This window comes from Macrotis lagotis, chromosome X (assembly GCF_037893015.1).
Source record: "Macrotis lagotis isolate mMagLag1 chromosome X, bilby.v1.9.chrom.fasta, whole genome shotgun sequence".
NCBI classification, from domain to species: domain Eukaryota; kingdom Metazoa; phylum Chordata; class Mammalia; order Peramelemorphia; family Peramelidae; genus Macrotis; species Macrotis lagotis.
Genome location: NC_133666.1, coordinates 123,896,832 through 123,909,639, shown reverse-complemented (window position 1 = coordinate 123,909,639; position 12,808 = coordinate 123,896,832). Strand labels below are relative to the sequence as shown.

The 12,808-nt window shown below is 35.7% G+C and overlaps 1 protein-coding gene across 2 annotated transcripts in view; it reads right to left on the bottom strand.

Annotated features, from left to right (window-relative positions):
• Positions 1 to 6,492: 6,492 nt before the first annotated feature.
• The window catches only part of ACSM5 (acyl-CoA synthetase medium chain family member 5), an 81,476-nt gene continuing 75,160 nt past the window's right edge, over positions 6,493 to 12,808 (bottom strand). For both annotated transcript variants that reach the window (XM_074207127.1, XM_074207126.1), the window contains exon 14: positions 6,493 to 7,899. In XM_074207127.1, the coding sequence (XP_074063228.1) occupies positions 7,816 to 7,899 (84 nt within the window). In that variant the 3' untranslated portion in view covers positions 6,493 to 7,815. The remainder of the gene's footprint in view (positions 7,900 to 12,808) is intronic.

Here is a 12,808-nt window from a genome sequence, read left to right as displayed (position 1 = left end):
ACTTCCAAACTCTTCCTTATCAGACTCACCAAAACATACTTCACCTGATGCTGTTCTGTACTCTAGTGTCCAGACCTGCGTAATCTCATCCCTTCCATATTTTCATCTCTCTCTCTCCACTGCTTTCATTTTGCCCTCTAGAACCTTGTTTTATTCCTAATAACTTATTTACTAATAACTCCATTTTAGCTCTTTTCCTCGAAACTTTTCCATCTTCTTATATTCATGAAAATCTGTCTTCTTTTCCCCTTAAAGCCCCAAAGCAGTGCATTTCTGGTCACCCTTCCCAGGGTTATCTTTTGCTTTCTCTCCCACCCACTCTGTCATCATATCAACCATCCCAAAATGCCATGCTACTTCACAGCTATCTGTAAATCATGCTGTCTACTCTGACTAACATCACCATCTCTTCACCTCCATTGCAAAACTCTCCTCCTCTACAGGAACCTTGGATTCTGCTTTTAGGGTGACAGGCTCTAATAGGTAACTTTTGCTTCATGTTATCTCCATGACACTTTCTAATCACCATCCCCATACTATGCTGCCACCTATCCTCTTTTCCAGTATTCCTTTATGTGTCACCATCCCTGACTTTTTGAACTTCAAAACCATGTCTGCAATTGCTTGAACTTTTCTCAGTGTCCAGGACCTCTTCACCCTGGAACATCCAACCATTCTTGTAATCTTCTTACCTAGCAATATATCTCTGCTAAACTGGTGCCCTATTTACACTGATGAGTGGATCATTCATGGAGGAGTCTTAAGCTGATCAACTTTTATTCCCCTCCCAACACTACTCCTGACTATATGGACTTCAATACCATGTTCCTGGAAAGGTTTCTTCATCCCCTTTCTGCTTCATTCTCCTTCACCTGCTATTTGTGTGTTGTCTTTCCCTATTAGACTATAAGCTCCTCAAAGTCAGAAACTATCTTTTTGTGTATAATTATGTCCCCAGCATCCGTTATAGTGCCTTGCTGGTTTTCTGAACTAATAATTATTATGTTTGTCCTTTGTTTTCAAAGAAGACTGGCATCAGGGAAGTGATCCTATGGCAAGTAAGTGAATTGTACTTGAACTAAAGGGTAGTTTGCTAAGTCACAAGACTCATTTTCTCCTTTGGAGCCATCTAGGTCTGGTAGATGCATCAGGACTGCTGGAGATGACCCTGGGTATGAGGAAACCAGGGTTAAGTGACTTGCCCAAGGTCACACAGCTAATAATTGTGAAGTATCTAAGGCCAAATTTGAACTCAGGTCCGGATGCATTTTATCTTTGACAATAGGCAGAATCTAGAGGTTTTGAAAAAAGGACTATCATAGTTAAAGCTATACTTTAAGATTTTTTTTTATTTGTTTTGTGAGATGAATTGGAACTGTGAAGATGGTGAGCAGATAGTCAATAGTTCAATTAGGAGGTGATTATTATGTTCTAAATTATAGGGAATGAAAGCCTAAATTAGAATTGTCATTAAAGTAGATAAATGGGAATGGGTTCCAAAGATATAGAGAGATAACTGACAAAACTTGGAAAATGGTTAAACATAGGGTTTGAGGGAGACAGAAAAGTCTAGTCTGAAGTTATGTAGATAGGTAGCGGTGATACTATTGGAGGAATGAAGGAGGGGCAGACTTAGAGAGTAGGATTGTTCGTAGGGTCATAGATATAAAGGTGGAAGGCATCTGAATGGTCATGTAGTCCAACATCTCACTTTGCAGATGAAGAATAAGATCAGGGAAGTTAAATGAGTTTTTCCAGGTCACATAGGTGGCAAATAATGGAGCCAGGATTTGAACCTAGGTTCTCTGTCCCTGGAGTGAATGGTTTTTACATTTTACTAGGTTGCTTCAATATTAAATATGTCGGAGTTGAGATATCAAAGGACCAGTCAGGTGAAGATTTTCAGAGTGACATGAGACAAAATGAAAGATTGGACCTCATGGGAAAGTCAAGGGCTAAATAAAAAACTGTAGTATTCATTTTAATAGGAAAAAATAATTGAACCCCCCGAGAGCTGATTAGATCATCTAGAAAGAAAGTGTAGAGTGAGAGGTCTCAGGGCAGAACCCTTAGAGACAACCACATTGGATTTGCAAGAAATAGATGGTGAATCAGCAAATTGAAAAGGAGTAGTCAAAGAAGTAGGAGAGAATTATCTTGCAGGCCCAGAGAAGGGATAGTCAATAATATCTGGCACTGATACTGTGTGCTTTATTTGCAATTTTTATGGTGCCCTACAAACATCTCATTTAAGTCTCATGATCAACCCATGAAGTTACTACAAATATGCCCATTTTTGAGATATGGATATTGAGGCTTAAAGAATCAAAATCACTTGTCCAAGGTCAGACAGTTTATAAATATTAGAGACAAGTTTTGAACTGAGATCTTCATGGTGCCAAATCCATCTCTCAATTTACCATGAATGTCAAAGGCTGTAGAAAGATCAATATGGTTAAGGACTGAGAAAGTGTAGAGTGTAAGGGATTGAAAAATAGACAGCTCTTTCAAGGATTCTAGCATCTTTTGGGGGAGGGTTAAGATGATATCTTTTTTATTTTAAACCTCATTCTGTAAAATTCTATTTAAAATTTTTCTTTATTTTAAACATTTTTTTCTTTTTAATTTTAATTTTAAATTTAAATTAAAAAATTTTCTTTTCAAATTTATATAATAAATATTATATGTATGTGTATATGTATGTATGTATGTATGTATGTATGTATGTATGTAAAATCTTTTTTCCTCTCCTTTCCATTCTGGAGATCGTAACCATATGGGATGATCAAGAGTCTCAAATGAGATGTTTGTACAGAATCTTAAAAACTGCAACTAAAGCATACAATATCAGTGCCAGATATTATTGATCATCCCTTCTCTTGGCCTTCTGGTTAATTCTCTTGTACTTCTTTGACTACTCCTTTTCAATTAGCTGATTCATTATCCATTTTTTTGCAAACCCAATGTGATTGTCTCTAAGGGCTCTACCCTGAGACCTCTCACTCTCTTCCTCCTATACTCTCCCTCACATATTAAGGTAAGTTATATGAAATCAATTATACACGTGAAATCATACAAAATATATTTCTATATTAACCACATTTTTTTAAAAAGCCAGAAAAAAAAGAATGTCACAAATTTATAGTTCAATTTACACTCAGAATTCATCTCTGGAGGTGAATAATATTTTTTCATCATGATCTTTCAGAACTGTCTTGGATCATTGTATTGATCAGAGTAGTTAAGTCTTTCACAGTTGATCATCTTTATAACATTACTGTTACTGTTAGCAATATTGTGTGATGATCAGCTGTGAATGACATAGATTTTTCTCAGCAATACAATAATCTAAGATAATTCCAAAGGACTTAATTTTTTGTTTTTTTATGTTTTTAAATTATTTTTTATTTTTAATTTATGGAATAAATCAAGTATTTCCATAATATAATATAATATAATATAATATAATATAATATAATATAATATAATGATTAGCATGTGAAGCTACCAATCTAGTATATACAATTTTCTAATCTGTTTAATTATATAAGATATTTAATTATATAAATAAGCATATAATAAAATATATATGTAAAATGTTTCTTCTCTCCCTCCCACTCCAGAGATGGTTACCATTAGACGCAAATAAGTATATATGTGTGTATATATATATATATATATAATATACATATTATATATATATATATATATATATATATATATATATATAAATCATACTTCTGTTTATCAGTACTTTCTCTGGATGCAGCGAGCAGCTGACAGGCAATGTGTAGTTCTTTGCCACCATAAAGAAAGATGATATAAATATTTTGGAACATATAAGTTCTTTTCATTTTTTCATAATCATCTTTGGAAGGAGACCTAGTAGAGGCATAGCTGGATCAAAGGAGATAGGCCGCTTAATAATTCTTTGGCCATAATTTTAGATTGTTCTTCAAAGGACTTAAGATGAAAAATGCTATCCATCTCCAGAGAAACAACTGATAAAAGTCTGAATGCAGTTTTTTAAAATAAACTTTATTTTTCTTGGGTTTTTTTTTGTTTTTTTTTTCCCATGACCAGACTTATATGAAAATATGTTTTGCATAACTGCACATGTGTGAACTTTATCAAATTGTTTGCCACTCAATGGGAGAAGAGAGGAAGAAGGCAGAGAATTTGGAGCTCAAAATATTTTAAAAAGATTTTAAAATTTGGGGGAGGAATTGGGGAAAAAATAAAATATTAAATAAAAAACCATAGCTGTTATTTTGTACAATGATCTGGTTTATCTTACTTTTCATAACTTCATATAAGTCTTGTCCTATTTTTCTGAAACTACCCCTCTCATCATTTTTTTATAATGCAATATTACTTCATTACAGTCATATGCCACAACCTGTCCAGCTATTCTCCAGTTGATGATCCTCTTTTAGATGTCTAATTTTTTGCCACCATTTTTGCATGTAAAAGTGATTTTCCTTTTTCTTTAATATATATATTATATATATATATATATATGTATATATATGTATATATTTGGGATATAGACTTAGTAGCGATATTTCTGAGTCAAAGAGTAATCACAATTTTATAGCCCTTTGAGTCTAGTTCTAAATTGTTCTCCAGAGTAGTTGGACCAGTTCACTCCTCCACCAGCCACCAGCAATTCGTTGTGCACTTGTTTTTTCTCCTTCCCTCCAGAATTTATCATTGCTGATACATATGGGAGGGTACCTCAGAGTGAGATTATTTTGCATTTCTCTAATCAATAGTGAATTAAAGTATTTTTATTTGACTATAGGTAGCTTTAAGGAGTTCTTTTCTTCAGTATTTTTGTGTGTCTTTTACCAAACTGCTAATTATCTTTTAATAATTTTCTGGGATCTTTTATTTCCCCAATTATCCCCTACTATTCTTAACTCTTTAACTTTTCCAGGAATTCTTGTTTAGTTTCAGTTCATTTTGCATTTTTCTTTGAGGCTTTGTTTGTAGCTAATTTTACATTGTTGTCTTCTGAGTTTTTGGTCTTGGACTTATCTCTCACTTTAGTAGCCTTTATGGTCAAGTTCTTTTTTCATTTCATTCCCATTTTCTCAACCTATATTTTGAACTTAATGCCAAAGTTGGTCTCTGCTCACCTGGGAATGGGAAGCAATGTCCCATCATTTAGTTTGGAGCAAAGGAGGAATGTGAAAATATAGATGTGAAGAAATTTTGAAGCTGAGGAAACTCATGACAGATGATCTAGATTTTCTTAGTAAAATACATGAGATAACTTGTGTGTGTGTGTGTGTGTGTGTGTGTGTGTGTGTGTGTGTGTATGTGTGAGTATGAGAATGATAGATTCAGAGAGACAGAGGGACAATGACAGATAGAGACACAGAAGGAGGAAGGGGAAGGAGGGAAGGAGGAAATGATTTGGGAAGATAGGGTAGAGAAAGAAAGGGAGAAGAAGAAAAAGAGGGAGAGGGAGATGGAGAGAAAGTTGGAGAAAAAGGAACAGTAGGAAGGGAAGGTTAGAAGAAAGGAAAGAAAAAATTTGAAAGGAAAGAAAGCAAACAAGTTGAGAGGGGAATGGAGGGATTAAAGAGAATGAATTTTTGGAGCTGCCATGATAGAAACAAGGAAGAAAAGCACAGCAATGCAGCATTGTGAGGCTGGTTGAGATTAGATAACAGGGACTTTTAGGGAATTTGTGGTTGGTTGCTTGGGTGGACTGCATGACTTCTTCCAGTAACATTCAGGTAATTGGGAACAGGAGACATGACTCATTGGTTTCCAATAGGCAGAGTAGGAATAGAAGAAGGCAGGGGATTCCATGGTGGAAATGAGTACAAAGTGGAGCTAGATAAAGATGTCAAATATCTAGTCTGCTGGTTGAATGTAGCTCCAATACTCCCAAGTGCTGTCTGAACCAGATTAAAATGTAGTTGGAAAACAGCAAAATTGATAGAAGTATATAGAGAAAACACAAAATATAGATAACATTTAAAAACTAAGTCAATTTGTGACCTCTAGGCATCCATTTGCATGAATTAGTGGCTCCTGTTTATATCTGAGTTTTACACAATTGAGTTGGAGGGTCAAGAATTCAAAGGGAGGAAAGTAAGGTCAGAACAAGATTGATTGTCAGGGAAACAGAAGAAAAGTGATTGCAGTAGAAACCCTAACCATTGCTTTAAATGCCCTCCTCCCAAGCTCCATTCCAAGTCTCTTCTTTTTTTTACTTCTAAAGAGAAGAGGGAGAGGGGCAGCTAGGTGGTGCAGTGGATAGAGCACCAGCCCTGGAGTCAGGAGTACCTGAGTTCAAATCTGACCTCAGACACTTAATAATTACCTAGCTGTGTGGCCTTGGGCAAGCCACTTAATCCCATTTGCCTTGCCAAAAAAATAGTCTAATAAGGAGAAGAGGGAGAAAGGGAGAAAGACAATTCAAACAAATGCAATGAGACCAGGCTGATTAGGACCTCATTTACCTTCTAGATGAGAAGAAAAAAAATCCAAACTTTTGAGATGAGAAGCAAATAATTTATTGGCCAGAAATACAAACAAAGACACAACATTCATTTAGTTGAGGAATGGGTTTTGGCTTAGTGTGCTTTGGGGACAGGAGACACCATCTTCACAAGGCAGCTAGATGATACCATAGATAAAGCATTATATTTACAATGAGAAAAACAAGTTCAAATCTGATCTTAGACATTTGCTATCTATGTGGCCCTAAGCAAATCATTTAACCTCTGTTTCACCAATATAATATGGAAATAATAACATCTATGGGGTTGCTTGAAAAGTTATATATATATATATATATATATATATATATACACACACACATATATGTACTTCAATCATGATTATTGTTTATTCAACAAGGAAATTTTCGACGGTAAAACACAATTTTTCTAGACCTCAGTTTCCTCAACTATCAAATAAAAGAGTTAGACTAGATAACATCTAAGATCTCTTCAATTCTAAAGTTTAAGATCTATGATCTATATTATTATTATTATTATTATTATTATTATTATTATTATTATTATTGAACACTGAATTGGAACTGAACCTCAATTTGAATCTGGTTGATGCCATTTTTTTATTTAAAGGGTTATGGGCAAGTTACTCAATCCAGAGTTCTAACTAGAACAAAGAAAATGGGGCTTTTCTATGGAGGTCCATAATAGGGATGGGTATTTTTTAAGGAGAGGTTAAGTACTTTCTCTCATGGTGACAACTGAACTATGTAAAAAGTCTTCCATGATATAATACAGATGCTTTGAGTTTCCCAGTTGACCTCCCTACTATCCTTAACTGGCCTAAATTGAGCTCTTGGGTGTTGTTTTCTCCTCTATTTTGATATTTGGAAATGAACTCATACATGGTTTTCACCTCCCATACACTACCCCCACCTCAACCTTTATCTACTGAATTTGCCTCAAGTTAATGTTTTCTAGATATATTTCTGATTTTAGTTCTTAAGATCCTGTTTCCATCTTTATAAAATGGGAGTAATTATTTTTGCACTGCATATTTTAGAGCATTATTGTGACTAAAGCATTTTTTTTAAAACCTAGAACATCATATAAATGTGAACTCTTATTGTTATGAACTGCTTTTTTGTATATTAGTAAAATGCATACCAGGGCTATTCAAATGGCCCATTCCTAAAGTGACAATTTTTATCATGGTCTTGGTCAGACTTCTCCTTCCATAGGACTCTAAAACATTCTTTTCATAAATTCGAGGGGAAAATCAACTCAAAGCCTCCACAAGGAATACTGAAAGGTCAATAGAAACTTCTCCAACTCCATCTTAATTCCCCCATTCTTTCTTTCTTAATTTGCTCCTTTGAATCTTCCCACTGATTGTCTTTGGCAGCTCTTGGACAAATTCCACCTAATTAAAAATAAAAATTTTTCCCATAAGTAAGTAGATGAAAAATTCTAGCTTCCTTGTGCTCAATGGACTTGATTTTGAGTTTGGGAGGGAGAGGGGTAGGTAAATCAAGGTATTGGGGAATAATGTAACTGATAATATTTCAACAATGTAAGTTTGTTTGAATGCAATAGAGATTGATTCATTCTTTTTACTTGTCTATCCAGAATTTAGCATAGTGTCTGACATATACTTAAATACTTGATTGTTGTTAAACCATTCTGATCTCGTAAGTTAGAAAGAGATCTAGCCATACTTTATATTGATGGAGAATAACATATTCAGAATCAAAGGATCCCAGAATTTGAGCAATGGAAAGGAAATCATGAGTCACCTAATACAACCACGTGCTGTTTAGACTCCTCACTCTCACCTCCCACAGCCAATTTTTTTGCCAAGGCCTGAGAATTTTACCTTTATACCATCTCTTGTGTGCATGTCTTCTCTCCTCTGATTCTCCTGATACCCTGATGCAAAATCTCCCCAACTTTTGCCTAGACTATTACAAGAATCTGCTGGCTGATGTCCCTCCAGGAGCCTCTCCCCATTCTAGTTCATTCTTCACTCAGCTATCAAAGTGGTCTTCCTAAAACACAAGACTGACTGTGTCACCCCTTCCCCTCTCCTCTCCCCATTATTCAATAAACTCCAATGGCTCCCTATCACCTTCAGGATCAACTAGAAAATCGTTTGGCTTCCAAAGTCCACCAGTTCACCTTATTTACACCTTATCCCTCCATCTTCATTATCCATCTGACTTCTTCCATCTGCTGACATTGTCCTCCTTGCAGTTTCTCAAATAAGACAGTCTCCCTATTCCTTTTATTTTCACTGGACAACACTAACCCCAGGACTGTGTACTCTTCTCATCTCTTCTTCTTGAATTCTTTGGCTTTCTTTCAGTCCCAGCAAAATTTCCACCTTTTGTAGAAAACCTTTCTAGATCCTCGGAATCCTCACACCTTTTCTCCGTTGATCATTTCCTATTTATATTTTTTTGTGGCTTGTTTATACCTAGCTATTTGCATGTTGTCTCTCCAATTTGACTGTGAGCTCCCTAAGAACAGGAATGTCCTTTGCCTATCTTTGCATCCCCAGTGCTTAGCACATAGTAGATAATTAACAAATGTTTATTGACTGACTGTGTCAATCTTTGGATCTAAACAGAACATGTCTGATTCCTTCTCCCCACGAGAACTCTTTAAATATTTGAAAACAGGTACCATGTCTTCTTGGTCTTCCTTAGCCTAAATTGATCTTGTCCATTTAGCAGACTCACAGATGCTATATACTCAAAAACCCTTCACTATCCTACTTACTTTCCTCTGGGCACTTTTTGGTTTACAAATGTATTTCTTAAACTACGACTTTCACAACTGACTACTATCCTAGGGAAGACAATAATTACTACTAGTAATTTCCACCACCACTATTACTATTACTATTACTAGGGCAGCTAGGTGGCACAGTGGATAGAGCACTGAGCTTGGATTCAGAATGGAAGTTTGAATCCAACATAAGACACTTGCCACTTACTAGCTGTGTAACCTTGGGCAAGTCACTTAGCCCTGATTGCCCTGCAACCAGGGCCATCTCCAGTATTCCTGATTCATATCTGGCCACTTAACCCAGATGGCTTTGGAGGAAAAAATGAGACTGGTGACTGAGCACAGCAACCCCCCACCCCAAATCCAATTCATGTGCTTGTCATGGCATCACCTCCCTAATGTAGTGGTCTTCTTTGAAAATGAAGGACAGGGGAGGCTAGGTGGCACAGTGGATAGAGCATTGACCTTGGAGTCAGGTGTACCTGAATTCAAATCCGGCCTCAGACACATAATAATTACCTAGATGTGTGGCCTTGGGCAAGTGACTTAACCCCATTGCCTTGCAAAAAAATAATAAAAAATGAAAATAAAGGACAAACATTATTATTACCACTACTACTTCTTCCAGTACTCCCACTACCACTATTGTTGTTATTTTCCTCATTTTACCTTTGAGGAACCTGAGGCAGAAAGAGGTTATGTGATTGTCCAAGGTCACATAGCTAGTAAATGACTGAATCACATTTGAATTCAGGTCTTACTGACTAGATCTGGCATTCTCTCTACTGTGCCACCTAGCTGTCATATAAAAGACTTGACATAATCTAATAAAATGGAATTCAAAAGTGATAAATGCAAATTTATATAGTTTGGATTAAAAAAATTAACCTCACATATTGGGTAGAGATAGGTAGACAGTGATTTGTTTGATAAAGAGTTTTAAGAAACTCCAATCTCAAGATGATTCAATAAGGTGATGAGGCAACCAAAATGCTAATGTAGTTTTATCCTCAAATCTTCCCAATTTAAATCTCATCTCTATTTACTGCACTCTCTACTTAGCTGCCCTTCTTATGCCTGAAAATTGTCTTATGTAGTCATAGATATAGTTGACTTTTTGTGTTTGCCACACATGATAGATCTGGGTGGATCTTTTAAAAACAAATTAACTGTGTTCCTCCCATTCTCTAATTGTGAAATGGATTTTATTTTAACCCAGGAGTAAAAACTCACATTTATCTTTATTGAATTTCCATTTCTTACATTCAATCTAATCTTTGAGCATGTCAAGATCTTTTTGGACACTGTTACCTATCCCATCTATATTTTATGCCACCTGCAAATTTGATGAATATAACCTGTATGCTTTTATCTAAGCCATTCATAAAAATGTGAACCAGTACAGGGCCAAGCCCAGACTCTATTGAAGATCTACTGCTAAAATAATGCTGAACTATTATTAATGGTTCCTCTTTGATCCATTCAACAAGCTTTGAATCATTTATTATCATATGATCCACATCTCTCCATTTTCTCCAGAATAATAGTAAGAGATACTTACTAAATGTTTTTCTTAGATCTGTTAAACTACCCACAGAATTCATAAGGATTCTAAATGATGTAGAGGATAGACAACTGGGCTTGAGTTCAGGAAGATGAGTTCAAATGTAGTCTCAGATACCCATTAGCTTAGGAAAAGTCCCTTAGCTTCTGACTGTCTGAGTTTCCACAACTCTAAAATAAGGATCTTAAAAGAGCCTGCCTCCCTGGGTTATTGTGGGGGTTGCAGCAATATTTTTAAATCCCTTAATGCAGTATCTGGAACATAGTAGGTATTGTTGTCTTCCTCTGTCTTACCCCCACTGGCATAGAAGGTTAATCTGGCATATTCTGTTATTGATGAAACTCTGTTGTCTTCTTAAAGTAACTATTTCACTTTTAGATATTCACAATGTATTTCTTCAATGATTCATTCTAGAATTTTCCAGAAACCAGAATTAAACTTACTGGTCTAGAGTTTGTAGACTCTATTTTCCATTCTATATAATTTCATATTAAAATCGCTGGTTTATAGATTGGAGGAACATAGACTTAAATTCTGGTTAAGGAGGTCACATAGTCTCTTGCTCCCTCAACCTACTAATGATTCCACCATCATGTTATAGAAAGAAACATTAGAGTATACTAGAAAGAGCTTCAGGCCTGGGAGTTAGGAGCTCTTTCTAGATCTAATTCTAACTGTCCCTAAGACTTAGCTTTGTAAGAGACATAGTTTTTCAAAAGAAAGTGTGTTAGACCAAACACAGGAAGATGAGTTCAAATCTAGCTTTGGATTAATGCGTGATCATGACACATCATCTTAATTTGGGGTTTCAGAACCTTGGCTAAAATCCTAGCTCTTTTATTCAAGGGCTGTTTTAACTTTTTCCAGGTTACTTAACTTTTTATGAAAAGGTTCTTATCTATAAAATTAGGAGGTTAGACAATGTCTGTCTGTCTATTTATCTATCTATTCCATGTCTAAATCTATGAACCTATGAAGTTGTTTCTCTCAGCTTCAGTTCTCTCATCTATAAGATGGAGCTAGCATTATTTAACCTCACAGGGTTGTTGAGAATCAAGATGCCTCTTTTGAAAATGTAAAGCTGCTAGAAAATTGGCAGTTAATATATTGCCACTTGTAAAATAGAGATCGTGATTCCTGCACTACCAACTCCCAGAATGATTATGAGGTTTAAAGGAGATGATGAAAGTGCTTTGTGAATACAAATAAAGCAACCTGCCTGGCTGGCTTTTATTATTGTGTTATATAACATGCTAGAGATGCCTGACTAATCATTATTAAGTGATTGATCATCACCATACCAATGGGCAATAGTTTAACAAAAAAACCCATCACAGACTTGTCATTTCATCAGGGTAGGAAACTCTCAGTGTGGAATCTCATAGAAAGCTTGGCAGGCAACTCTCCTATAATTTAATGTCTTGAAGATTTGGGGGACAGTTCTGATAGGTTAATTAATTTCCCCTTGGTAGTAGTATCAAAGTGTAGGAGGAAGGATTTGAACCCAAGGTTTCCTGACTTTCTGACTCTCTAAACACTGCTAGATCACAAACCTATTCTCCCAATCCTTGTGAACTTTGTAAAGCAGATTTCCATGTTATGAGGATTTCCATTATACAAATAGGCTTAGAAGCCATGTAGAGACAGCACAAATCATCACTAATTAAATTCTTGGATAGCTAGAGAGCTGGACCTGGAGTCAAAAAGACTCATCTTCCTGCGTTGAAATTTAGCTTCACACTTATTAGTGGTGTGAATCTGGGCAAGCCACTTAACCCTGTTTGCCTTGATTTCCTCATCTGTAAAATGAACCAAAGAAAATGGCAAATCCTTCTAGATCTTTGCCATGAAAAAACCAAATGCAATCCCAAAAATCTTACACACCTGAAACAGCTCAACATCAATAGCATATTTATGTATTTCTTCTGGCTATGAATCAGCCTTCTGACAGTTCTCATCTGTTTTATTATGGTTTTAT